This window comes from Aotus nancymaae, unplaced genomic scaffold (genome assembly GCF_030222135.1).
Source record: "Aotus nancymaae isolate 86718 unplaced genomic scaffold, 86718_ANA_hifiasm-v0.15.2.pri h1tg000030l, whole genome shotgun sequence".
NCBI lineage: Eukaryota > Metazoa > Chordata > Mammalia > Primates > Aotidae > Aotus > Aotus nancymaae.
Genome location: NW_026988443.1, coordinates 3,319,923 through 3,334,116, shown reverse-complemented (window position 1 = coordinate 3,334,116; position 14,194 = coordinate 3,319,923). Strand labels below are relative to the sequence as shown.

Here is a 14,194-nt window from a genome sequence, read left to right as displayed (position 1 = left end):
AGTGTGATACCAGCCTGGCCAACATGGTAAAACCCCATCTCTACTAAAAATACAAAATTTAGCCAGGTGCAGTGGTGGACTGTAATCCCAGTTACTCGGAGGCTGAGGCAGGAGAATCGCTTAAACCCGGGAGGCAGAGGTTGCAGTGGACCAAGATCATGCCACTGCATCCCAGCCCAAGTGACCAAGCAAGGCTCCATCTCAGGGGGCAAAACAAAGAAGAGGGAAATTAAATTTTTTGAGGCTGGGCATGGTAGCTCATGCTTACGTCTATTAACTATTCCACACTCTATGTTTACAGGCACACACTCCATACTGTTTTCTATAGAGGTAGTACTACTTTACACTTCTCCCAAAACTATATAAGCACCCTCTTTTCTCCAAATCCTCACCAACATCTGTTATTTTTCTGACTTTCTAAAAATAGCCCTTTTGACTGGTGTAATATGATATCTCGTTGTGGATTTTTCATTTCTCTGATGATTAGTGATGTTGAGCATTTTTCTCATATGCTTCCTGACCATTTGTATGTCTTCGTTTGAAAAATGTCTTTCACGTACTTTGTCTACTTTTTAATGGGGTTACTTTTTGTATTTTGCTGTTGTTGTTGAGTTGTTTCAGTTCCTTGTAGATTCTGGATACTGGTCTCCTGGATATGTAATCTGCAAACATTTTTGCTCATTCTGCAAGTTGTCTGTTTACTCTGTTGATTATTTCTTTTGCTGTTCAAAAGTTTTTTAGTTTATTCAAGTCTTATTTGTCTACTTTTGGTTTTCTTGCATTTGTTTTTGAGGTCTTCGTCACGAATTCTTTGTCTAGGGCAATGTTCAGAAGAATATTTTTCTAGATTTTCTTCCAGTGTGTTTTAGTTTTAGATTTTACATTTAAATCTTCGATCTCTCTTGAGTTGATTTTTTTTTTTTTTTTTTTTTTTTTTTTGAGACAGAGTCTCAGTGCAATGCCCAGGCTGGAGTGCCATAGGGTGATCGCGGCTCACTGCAACTTCCACCTCCTGGGTTCAAGTGATTTTCCTATTACAGGCATGCGCCACCACGTCCAGATAATTTCCATATTTTTAGTAGAGAAGGGGTTTCACCATATTGGCCAGGCTGGTCTCAAACTCCTGACCTCAAGTGATCTGCCCACCTCGGCCTCCCAAAGTGCTGGGATTACACGTGTGAGCCACCCCACCTGGTCTCTTGAGTTGGTTTTTATAAAATAAGAGAGAGTGGTTCAGTTTCATTCGTTCTGCATATGGCTATTCAATTTTCTCAGCACTATTTATTGAATCGGTTTTCCTTTCCCAGTGTACATTTTGGTCTACTTTGTCAAAGATCGGTTGGCTGTAGATTTTTATTTCCAGTTTCTGCATTCTGTCCTATTCATCTATGTGTCTATTTTTATACCAGTACCGTGCTTTTTTGATTAATATAGCTTTGTATCCCAATGTTAGAGGGAAGTGTTTGGGTCACAGGGGCAGATCCCTGATAAATGGTTTGGTGCCTTCCCCAAGGTAATGAGTTCATGTGACAGCTGGTTGTTAAAAGGTGCCTGGCTCTTCTTCCTTTCTCTCTTGATCCCTCTCTCGCCATGTGACATGCCTGCTCTCCCCTTTGTCTTCCATCATGATTGTAAACTTCTTAAGGCCTCACCAGAAGCAGATGCTGGCACTGTGCCTCTCATACAGCCTGCAGAACTCTGAGCCAAAAACCTCTTTTCTTTATAAATTACCCAGCCTCAAGTACTCCTTTACAGCACAACAAAATGAAATAACAACATCTACATGTTTCATGAATAACTGTTAAATCTGTATTAATTTTCTCTTCTTTTAAACCAATTTTTCAGGTGACTTCTATGAGAATAATCAGAAACTACTATGTACCAAGGTTATTTCTGTTTGATGTAACTTCCTCTAATAAATACTATCTTCTTTAAGAATAAAGTAATTGAGAATGCTATGTATTATGAGAAACTTTATAAGGACTGATTATAATATGAATCCTTCTTTGCTTAAGATAATTTTCAAGAAAAAATCTTGCTAGATATAAATTGAACATATATGATACATGGCTACTTAAACACATGAACATTTAGCCTGTTTAGAAACACCCAAGTATGAAAAATTAAATACATGGAACATTTGTGTCTTTCTTGGCAAAAGGTAGGCAAAAAGCAGAATAAAACTAATTCCTCAACCTAACAAATACCCTAGAAAGGAAAAGGGCAATTCAGAAAATACTAATAACATGCAGAAAAACAGAGGGAGCATTCTTTTAAGGAAACAATTCTCATACTTTATAGGTAAGTGACTGAAACCATAAATGTTCCTCATCTAACACAGATTGATCAACTCTAAATCTCACCTGCTTTTTCAACTCCCGGCTATTATTTAGTCTCTTTAACTGCCAGTTAAGACTCCACAAATACAAAGACAACTGTTCACAGACCAGTGCTTCTGGGCCTATTCCAGAAAGCTCGATACACTGGAGGTTTCTGCCTGTTTCGAAGCTGGTGGCCCAAACTTACTTTTCTTCTTGGCAGTAACTCCAAGTTCCGCCTTATTATTATTATTATTATTATTCTGTCTCTCGTGCTTGAATTAGGAAAGCTTTATTTTTAACATTAAAAATAACTCCCACACTGTATTACTTGAAGTTTCTAAAACAACTGTTTTGTTTTATACTCTAATTTTAAATTTATTTCTTAATGAGAAACTTTTCATTACTAAGCTCCATTTGAACTTTGCGCTATGAAAACTTAACACAGACTCTTTTGTAGAAATTATTTTTTGGTTTGGTTGAGGTCATAAACACCAATTCAGGACACCTAATAATTATTCTACTAAGGGCTAGAGAATGGTTGTTGCTTACTTAAGGGTATCTCGTGAGGTAAGAGCCAACTAGAGTCCATACCTGTGCCTCTAGTAAAGACTACACCCAGAGTCATCTCCAAGAGACAAGCATTTATTCTAATTATTCATCTGGAATGCTCTTGCTAATATCTTAACTAAGCAAATCTGCTTAATTATATTATCATTTAGAAGATGTTCTGTGATTACATATTTAAAAAACCACACAAATAAATATTCCATGAAAAACCGTAGTTCTCACACAGTTCACCAACTGAACAATTCCTTGAGTATTTGTGGGTTATTTAAAAATAGCTAGTATAATCAAAGATATTGTTAGAAATATTCTAATGGATATATGTATAAACATTAAGCAATGTATAATTATGCAAAAGTTTCGCTTGACACTGAATTCCTCTGAGTGTATTATTATAAGTTCTAAAATACATCGTCTAAATCTTAAAGGCAATTTTCAAAATGTTTTATCTAATAAACTCACTTCATCCTCTACCTTCTGTTATATCACAGACAAGAACAAAAACATATAGGCTCAGTTGCTTGAGACCACAGCACAAAGGAAGTGTAAGAATAAAAGGGAAATTCAGGAGCATCTAGATCTAGGTCTTAACTTTTATAGACCTCAGTTCTTGACTGTCATTGTCATCTACACCAGTGATTTCCACCCTTGATAGGTACTCCCTCACCTAGAACATTTTTTTAAAATTCAAATTTCTATAAATGGTAGTCTGAACATATGTTTATCTCTATAATTCCTGTATTAAATGACAAATTGTATTAAAATGACAAGAAGTAAAATATATATAAACCCACAAGAACAAAAACAATGAGAAAGAAGACAACAGCTGATAAGAGATGCTGACAAAATTTTGGAAAACAAAAAGTATATGGACAAAAAGTAACAAACACTTAACAGGCCAGAGAAAGCAGAAACCTCAACGTCTGTGGGGCTAGAGGTAGAGAACAATCAGTTGATGTTAAGCCATAAAAGTCTACAAAAGCTAAGGAATTCAAGGTAGCCCCGAAAGCACGGGTGAAGAGTGGGACAAAGGGCAAAAGTTTTCCGGATTCTCCTAAGGCAGAGTAAAAATAAAAATAAAAATAAAAATAAAGCCAGGTGCATTGGCTTACGCCTGTAATCCCAGCACTCTGGGAGGCTGAGGAGAGTGGCTCACCTGAGGTCAACAAGGCGAAACCCTGTCTCTACTAAAAAACTGTCTGGGTCAGAAAGAAATAAGATAACACCAGAACCCATACATAATGTACACCATCATTATACATCTAGAGAAAGTTACTGTGATGGTGAATATTGAGTGTCAACCTGATTGGATTGAAGGATGCAAAGTATTGTTCTGGTGTGTGACTGTGAGGATACTGTCAAAGGAGTTTAACAATTGAGTCAGTGGACTGGGAGAGGAAGACCTACCCTCAATATGGGTGGGTACCATCTACTCAGCTTCCAGCATGACTGGGAAAAACAGACTAAAGAAGGTGGAAGGATGAGACTTGAGTCTTCTGGCCTTCAGCTTTCTCCCGTGCTGGATGCTTTTTGCCCTCGAATATTACACTCCAAGTTCTTCAACTTTTGGACTCTTGAACATACACCAGTGGTTTTCCAGGGGCTCTTGGGGCTTTAGCCACAGACTGAAGGTTACACTGTCGGCTTCCCTATTTTTGAGGTTTTGGGACTCGGACTGGCTTCCTTGCTCCTCAGCCCGCAGGTGGCCTATTGTGGGACTTGACCATAAGATCGTGTGAGTCAATACTTCTTAAACTCCTCTTCATATACACATCTATCCTGTGAGTCTTGTCCCTCTAGAGAAACCTAATATACCTACTGTATCCTCAAAGCATTCTTATTATTCTTCCAGTTAAAACCATGTGCTAATTGTAAAAGACAATCCTCTTGATGAAATATATTGAAATATTAAGTATTACTTACTGGACGCATTTAACAGTGGAATAATGTGTGCCACTGCTCCAAGGACTACCCAATGCCTTCCCCTCCATATCCAACCTTCTTCTGTCACTCACTCCTAGCCACTAAGCTTGAGAACGCCAGAACAAGGTCACCAACCTTCTCTCTCAGCCACATCAGAACGTTCCAACTTGGCCTCCTTAGGCTGTCCTTCTGCCACCTTCACGGCCACAGCTCGGCAAATGGCCCCAAGTTTTCTGTCCAGAGAACGAACCCCTGCCTCTCTGGTATACCTGTCATCAAAGAAATATATTTTATTTTTGGCCATACACCACCTAAAAAAAATAGACAGAAGTAATGTTATTAACATTTTTGCTAAAGAAACAGCATATATTTAAATGTTCATTACCCTTTCTTGAGTACTAACTTCTCCACAGTTAAAACTCCTCATTATTGTTCTTTCTTCAACACTTAGATGGATTTTCAGCTACTACTATTTCCTTTATACAGATTATCTTGAATTATAACCCTATGCTTAAAAATGAACCCTAGTTCTAAGTTCAATTTACATTACCAAAGTAAATTTGGCAGCATATAAACAACCATTTACTCCTTGGTAATTTGTTGAAGAGTCTTCTTAAACAAAATTTGTCAATTTAGGAAAATTCTAGATCAATTTATGGTACTTGAAATATTGCTGAAAGAATCAGAGAAATTGTGCTCTTTGTGGAACTAAAACAAAAACAACTCTAAGACAGAAATCTGGTTTTCACTAGGCACTTTGCTAATCACCTTTCTTCAGTGTATTTTCACTGTGAAGATTTCTGAAGGAAGAAGGTGGCTAACTGATGAAAGCACTGTGACTCTGTGAAAAAGACTCTACGTGTGGTTAAGCAGAGATGCTTTAAAAACATGCACATTAGAATCAAACTCCATTAAGTCATTCCACAGGCCATCATATAGTATAACCATTTTTGGCCACTCAGCTTTGAATGGATCTGGACAGACAGGATCAGGTGGAGAATGCAGTTTCATCTGAAGAATTGGATCTGACTGAGCCATACATTTGATTAAGTCAGACATACACCGTAGACTTTAGGAAAGCAGATTTTAAAAGTTCTGAGAAAAAGACAGATAAAAAACTCTAAGCTAAACACTCTAAAACTCATTTCAGTCAAAGGTATAGAAAGATATAAAGTTTATATTATGCAACTACATATAATTTCAATAGGAAGAAAACAGGGAGGCATCTCAAAAACTTCTACATTTCAGCTTTAAAAAATTCAACTGTATAAATACAAAATGGGATGTGCCAAGCTTAGTGAAATTCAATGAAAAAGGGAAGAGAATCATCTTCAAAAAGCTAAGAATCTAGAGATAGAATCATAAAACAACATAGTCAGAATAAGAAAAGCATGGTCTTCCTATACCAGGAACTGTTTAGACTCTATCTGAAACACTGTGTTCAATTCTGAGTGTTTAACTTTAAAAGGCACATTGACATACAGGATTCTTTTTTTTTTTTTTTTTTTTCTTTTTTTTTTTTTATTGCATTTTAGGTTTTGGGGTACATGTGAAAAACATGCAAGGTTGTTGCATAGGTGCATACGTGGCAGTGTGATTTGCTGCCTTCCTCCCCTTCACCCATATCTGGCATTTCTCCCCGTGCTATCCCTCCCCAATTCCCCACCCCCCCGCTGTCCCCCCCACTCCCCCACAACAGACCCCCATGTATAGTGCTCCCCTCCCTGTGTCCATGTGCTCTCCTTGTTCAACACCCGCCTATGAGTGAGAACATGTGGTGTTTGATTTTGTGTTCTTGTGTCAGTTTGCTGAGAATGATGGTTTCCAGGTTAGACTCCCACACAATAATAGTGGGAGACTTCAACACACCATTGTCAATATTAGACAGATCAACGAGACAGAAAATTAATAAGAATATCCAGGACTTGAACTCAGACCTGGAACAAGCAAACCTAATAGACATTTACAGAACTCTCCACCCCAAATCCACAGAATATACATTCTTCTCAGCACCACATCACACCTACTCTAAAATTGACCACATAATTGGAAGTAAATCACTCCTCAGCAAATGCAAAAGAACGGAAACCATAACAAACAGTCTCTCAGACCACAGTGCAATCAAGTTAGAACTCAGAATTCAGAAACCAACCCAGAACCGCACAGCCTCATGGAAAATGAACAACTTTCTCCTGAATGTTGACTGGATAAACAATGAAATGAAGGCAGAAATAAAGACGTTCTTCGAAACCAACGAGAATGAAGACACCACATACCAGAATCTCTGGGACACATTTAAAGCAGTCTCCAGAGGAAAATATATAGCAATAAGTGCCCACATGAGAAGAAAGGAGAGAACTAAAATTGACACCCTATCATCAAAATTGAAAGAGCTAGAGGAGCAAGATCAAAAAAACTCAAAACCTAGCAGAAGACAAGAAATAACTAAGATCAAAGCAGAATTGAAGGAGATAGAGACACGAAAAACCCTACAAAAAATCAATAAATCCAGGAGCTGGTTTTTTGAAAAGATCAACAAAATAGACAGACCACTAGCCAGACTAATAAAAAAGAAAAGAGAGAATAATCAAATAGATGCAATAAAAAATGACAAAGGGGATATCACCACAGATTCCACAGAAATTCAAACCATCATCAGAGATTATTACAAACAACTCTATGCACATAAATTAGAAAACCTGGAGGAAATGGATAGATTCCTGGACAGTAGCCTCCTCCCATGCCTAAACCAGGAAGAAGTCGAAACCCTGAATAGACCAATAACAAGGTCTGAAGTCGAGGCAGCAATTAAGAGCCTACCACCCAAAAAAAGCCCAGGTCCAGATGGGTTCACAGCAGAATTCTACCAGACATACAAAGAGGAACTGATACCATTCCTACTGAGACATACAGGATTCTTTCAGAAGAAGACTAATCAGGAAGGTAAGAATTCTTGAAACTACATCAACAGGAATGGTACAGAGGATAGGAATGGTTAGCTTGAAGAAGACAACATTTAGCGTGAAGAACTGATAGTATTTTATTTTAATGTCAGAAGGGCTGTACAAGAAGGAATTACACTTAGATTCCAGGTGTTCCTATAAAGGCAGGAAAGAAGAAAATTATAGAAAGTGAACAGAAAGATAGCTTTGTAACAATTATCACTTGAGCTCAGGAGTTCCAGACCAGCCTGGCCAAATGGTGAGACCCCCATCTCTACTAAAAAAATTAAACTTTTTTTTTTGAGATGGAGTCTTGCTCTGTCACCATCGGAGACAGAGCAGGTTGGAGTGCAGTGACAAGATCTTGGCTCACTGCAAATTCCACCTCCCTGGTTCAAGCGATTCTCGTGCCTCAGCCTCCTGAGTAGCTGGGATTACAGGCGCACGCCACCACGCCCAGCTCGTGCCTGTGGTCCCAGCTACTTAGGGGCTGAGGTGGGAAGACTGCTTGAGCCTGGGAGGCGGAGGTTTCAGTAAGCCAAGATCATGCCACTGCACTCCAGCCTGAGCAACAGTGTGAAAACCTGTCTTAAAAAAAAAAAAAAAAAAAAAAAAAGAATATCTTTGTAACAATTAGAATTACTCACGAAGAGGTAGTTATTAGCTAGCATTAAGGATACTGGGACTGGAAGTATTCAAGTAGGTGAGTTATAGTTGGAGATAAGAAAGACTAGAACATTAGGGTCTAGGAGTGTGACATATCTCAAAAGATGAAAAACTCAAATACTGATACTCTATATCCTAAGTTTGGTAAATGGAGTAGTAGATATTTGTGTTGTTTTTAAAAACAATATCAAAACTAACAAAACTGCTCAGAGATTTCCTCATGTCCACAGCTTTAAAGATCTGATATTCTAAGTTAACAAGTATATATAAAAAAGAAATAGTTCTCCAGGCAACAATTGGGAAATGCAAATAATGATCCCTCTTCAGAATCATTATTATTCAGATAAGCTCTGGATTTTTCTCCATCCCTCATATTTTACAGACGGGGCAGCTATCAAAAAGGTTAAATGACTTATTGAATGTTACCCAAAGGCATCATGGGTGTTATCTGGAATAATGACATTGTTGGAAGACTCAGGCATATAAATCACCTAATTTATTTCTCCTGGTATTATCCACACAGCAAATCACAAAACAAACTAAGAAAAGGAACCCTCAGGTAAGACGTAGTCTTACTGTTTTGTATATAAATCCAAGTAGATCCATGAGAAGGCATAGATCAAAAGGCAGTATGGCCAAACTCTAAGTAAAGTTCAAAATAGAGGGATACTTCACATCTCTTAAAAACAGTAGGTACTAGAAAAGGACCGCATGAGGAGAGCCTGGCAGCCTGACACCACTTGCTGGATGATGCAATGGATCTGTAATACCGAGCCAGGAAAACTGTAAGAGGCTGTGGTGGATATAAATTCTCAACAGAGTATATTTTCCATTCAAACAGGGAATCTATAAATTAGACTAAGCAATGCTCTATTCAGATAAGTTACTCACTGCTTGCTACAGGCTTAAGCATTTGGTACTAAACTTGGGAAGGTACCTTCTCTATTGTTCCACTGTTAGTTCTGAAGATCAAAATTCCAAGGACTTTAAAAATCTCTCAGCCAAAGAGAAGAAAAGAAAACAGAGTAACTTATATCAGATATCTGAAAGTAGCATATCACCTCTTAAGATAATTCAACAACATTCAAGATCCTGGGCATAAAAAGTATCTCTATATTTGCCATGTATTTTGGTTTTTAAATTATCAAATTAACCCCTTATACTGCTATTGTGACAAAGCATAAAATTCCTATAAATTGTTACAGCTTTAGCTGTACCTATTCCAAATGGTTTCTCTGTAAACTTCTGCCTAGTATAGAGAACGGTGTAAATCAATAGTTATATGATGCCTGCTGGAAGTTGGTGAAGAAAGAGAAATAGATGCTATGGGATGCCAGTAATATAATCTCCTTTTCAGGAGATTGTGAAATACCTCAAAAGATGAAAAACTCAAATATTGATACTCTCTGTCCTAGGTTTGGTAACTCACTAAATACCCAAAATGTGCCTGGAGTTAATGAAGCCTCAGGATGGCTAACTAACCTGGTGATGATGTCAAGAGTGGTGACCTGAGGGATCTGAATCTGTTGAGGAGTCAGCCCATGTTGTTCCAGCTGCTTTGGGATCAAGTGCCTATGGGCAATCTCTATCTTCTCCTCCTGTGTATACCCTGGAAAAGAAGAGATCTTGTTTCGCAATTATTCACATGGCTCCCATCATGCCATGCTTTTTTTTTTGAGACAGAGTCTTGCTCTGTCACCCAGGCTGGAGTGCAGTGGCGAAATCTCAGCTCACTGCAACTTACACCTGGTGGGTTCAAGCGATTCTCCTGCCTCAGCCTCCCAAGTAGCTGGGATGACAGGCATACACAACCATGCCTGGCTGATTTTTGTACTTTCAGTAAGACAGGGTTTTGCCATGTTGGCCAGGCTGGTCTCAAACTCCTGGCCTCAAGTGATCCACCAGCCTCAGACTCCCAAAAGTGCTGAGATTACAGGCATGAGCAACTGAGCCCGGCCAATGCTATGCTTTTTGAATGACTCAAATGTAGATTAAATAGATCTCAGTTTAGAACAAATTTAAGTATTATTTCAAATGAGACTATAATTACAATAAATACATTTATTCTGGCCAGGCACGTTGGCTCACGCCTGTAATCCTAGCACTTTGGGAGGCTGAGGCGGGTGGATCACTTGAGCTTAGGAATTTGAGACAAGTCTGGGCAACATGGCAAAACCCTGTCTCTACTAAAAATGCAAAAAATTAGCTGGATGTGGTTGTGCACACCTATAGTCCTAGTTACTCTGGAGGCTGAGGCACAAGAATAGCTTCAGTGGGGAGGTGGAGGTTGCACTGAGCTGAGATCATGCCACTGCACTCCAGCCTCTGTCAGGGCAACAGAGCCTCAGTCTCAAAAAAAAAAAAAAAAAACAAAGGAAGAAAAAGAAATTTAATCTAAATCAATAATTTTTAACATTTCCGACTTTTTCACAAACAAAACAAGCATTTACTAGGCACAGTGTTTGAAAGTCTTCTGATTAAATGATATATCTCCCAAAGAAGAGGAAAAAACCTCAAACCTTAAGAGACAATTATCTCTTTGTCCTCAAACCCTCTGAGATTTCAAATAGAAAAATAAATGCATCTTTTTAGCATAATTTGATCTATACTTGAAACACACACACACACACACACACACACACACACACCCTTCAATTAAATAAGCAGTGAGTTTCCAAGGGAAGGGCTCTAAAGATACTGTTTCCAGAACTATGACTATAAAATAAATTGTAGCAAAAAGAGAAAACCTAAGATGTCCCTATAAAAGGTTTTTCCCTCCACATGATGGTATATATACGTGTGTGTATATGTATTTGTATATGTGTATATATATGTATTTTTATATATATATAGCATATTTAAAAGACTTTATGTTCTTATATAATAGCCTGAATCAGTACAGATTTTCTTTGTCTTTAAATCCTGTAAGACAAAATTCGATCTAATGTCCCTTTCCATTTAACAAGCAAAAATCAAAAATATGAATTGATAAGGCACTTTTTGAATGGAAAGAGGAGGTTAGTAAACACCAGGAAAGCTAGAAGATTGGACAGCTGAATCTGCCAGCGGAAGAAGGTGGCATTATATGTTCTCCTCTGCAGCAGCTGTCCTGATTCTTTCACTTTACTTTAGTATATCTAATGGATTTTCTGCGATAACTTGGAGTTTCCAGGGAATTTAGTCTCATTACCTATTTACTTTAGACTTTAAGTATTCACAATTAACTTTTTACTCTACCATATTTCAAAACTAAATATAGGAACCTGAAATGCTAGCAGATAATTAAGAAATCCAACTATAATTCACTTAGCTGTAAAAATGTATTTGAGATTAACATGAAAAATTCATTTAGATTACATTTAGAATCTTAAAGAGATTTAGGGCTGGGTGTGGTGGCTCATGCCTGTAATCCTAGCACTCTGGGAGGGCAAGGCAGATGAATCACCTAAGGTCAGGAGTTCGAGACCAGCCTGGCCAACATGGCGAAACCCCGTCTCTACTAAAAATACAAAAATTAGCCAGCTGTGATGGTGTGCACCAAGTGAGTCCCAGCTACTCAGGAGGCTAAGGCACGAGAATCAGTTGAACTCAGAAGGCACAGAGGTTGCAGTGAGCCAAGACTGTGCTACTGCACTCCAGCCTGGGTGACAGAGTGAGACTCCATCTCAAAAAAATAAAAAAAGACATTTAGGCTGGACACGTGGAAATAAGAAAAGGTATTTAGGCTGGACACCATGGCGCACGTCTATAATCCCAGCACTTTTGGAGGCCAAGGCAGGCAGATCACTTGAGGCCAGGAGTTCAAGACCAGTCTGGCCAACATGGTGAAATCTTGTTTCTACTAAAAGTACGAAAATTAGCTGGGTGTGGTCACAGGCGCCTGTAATCTCAGCTACTTGGGAGGCTGACACACGAGAATCCCTTGAACCTGGGAGGCAAAAGTTGCAGTCAGCCAAGATCGTACCACGGTACTCCAGCCTGGGCAACAGAGCTAGACTCTGTCTCTAAATAAATAAATAAATAAATAAATAAATAAATAAATAAAGACATTTAGATTTTACTCTACATTCAAAAAACCCCCCCCAGATATTTGATCTCTTCCAGGGAAAAACAATTCTGCACAATTAAAATAAAGTGAAAATGCTGTAGTTTAAAATCTAGTTTTAGTAACTGAAGGAATACATTTCACACATTCCAGTAACTGAAGAAGACATTAAAAAAATGTAACTATTTGATAGATTCAAGAGGAATTTAAAAGTTATGTATTTTAATATAAAAGTGAAGCCAGATTTTATGAGAAAGTTCAGTTATTGTTTTTTTTTTTTGAGTCTTACTCTGTCACCCAGGCTGGAGAGCAGTGATGTGATCTCAGCTCACTGCAACCTCTGCCTCCCAGGTAAAAGGGATTCTCCTGCCTCAGCCTCCTGAGTAGCTGGGACTACAGGTGCACACCACCATGACTGGCTAATTTTTGTATTTTTAGTAGAGATGGGTTTCCCCACGTTGGCCAGGCTGGTCTCGAACTCCTGACCTCAAGTGATCTGCCCGCCTCGGGGATTACAAGCGTGAGCCACCACACCCGGCCTGTAATTTTAGAAATTACTTTAAAGAAGAATGTCTTATTTGTCATAAAATTATCATTCTTTAATGCTAAATTAAATGTGAAATTGTTGTTGTCAACGTTCGTTATTTTGCTCTTCCAGATTCTGAAGCTACACAAAAGCTGATTTATATACATTCCTCAGAACTTCTGCAGATTGTATGTTGGCAAAGGAACTTCCTTAGTCAACGCTCCACAGCATGACTAATTTTAAAGGGTTATGGTCAGAAAGGCAAGATATATCAAATAATGATTTCACTGAAGATTCAAGTACCTGGAACCTGAATGATCTCCATTCTGTCCAACAAGGCAGCTGGAATGGTGGCAGTGGTGTTGGCGGTAGCTATAAAAAGAACTTGAGAAAGGTCAAAGGCCACATTTAGATAATGATCGGTGAAGTTATGGTTTTGTTCAGGATCCAACACCTAGGGGAGAACAAAAAACATTTTAAAAAATTTAGTAGTTCCAACAGAAGGCTGCATATAAGTGAAAACACACATGATGTACTGGCAAGGTTGATATTTCTGCTCAGAATAGTTAGTTTAAAAAACAGATAAAACTAACATCTGAGCATTATTCTTGGTATTCTCTACATTCTACATAATTTTAAAAAATAAAACATGTTCAGCGTCAACATTTCTGAAAATATAATAGCACAAAGCAACAGAAATTACTTGTTTTTCTCTTGCATTGTGTTGATTATCAAGAAATTACTTTCAAGCTTTATTCGAAAATCTGTTTATTAATGATTCACTGTGTGGCCATCCTAAGTCTCCAGTCCTGCAGAACCAGTTTCCATCTTGGGAACACACCCTATCTAAACTGCTATGGGAATATAAAGTAAATGTGTAAAGTCTTTTGAAATTCTCAGATAACCAGTAAAATAATAACCCATATAATCCTTCTCAAACAGTTTCAGAAAGTCTGGTATAAATTATTTAACCAAAAGGAGAATTCCAAATAAGAGTAAACTTTACTATGAGTTAAATTACAATAAAAATCACTATGGTACTATATTCTGATAGAGAAAAAAAAAAAAGCATCACTATTTAAAAATGGCTTAATGCAAAAACACTGCCACTTATAATAAGCAAAACATCAATAGCTCTTTTAAAAAAAAAAAAAAAAAAAAAAAAAAGAACAGAGTCTCACTAGAGTGCCGTCACTGCAGCCTCTGC

The 14,194-nt window shown here is 37.9% G+C and overlaps 1 protein-coding gene across 1 annotated transcript in view; it reads right to left on the bottom strand.

Moving 5' to 3' along the window:
• Positions 1-14,194, bottom strand: part of LOC135277191 (uncharacterized) — a gene marked incomplete at its 3' end in the record, with an annotated part of 232,910 nt that overhangs the window by 57,083 nt on the left and 161,633 nt on the right. The window contains exons 15-17 of the mRNA XM_064382928.1: positions 13,291-13,441; positions 9,899-10,025; positions 4,944-5,077 (exon numbers count right to left, since the gene is read on the bottom strand). Coding sequence (XP_064238998.1) covers positions 4,944-5,077; positions 9,899-10,025; positions 13,291-13,441 — 412 coding nt within the window. The remainder of the gene's footprint in view (positions 1-4,943; positions 5,078-9,898; positions 10,026-13,290; positions 13,442-14,194) is intronic.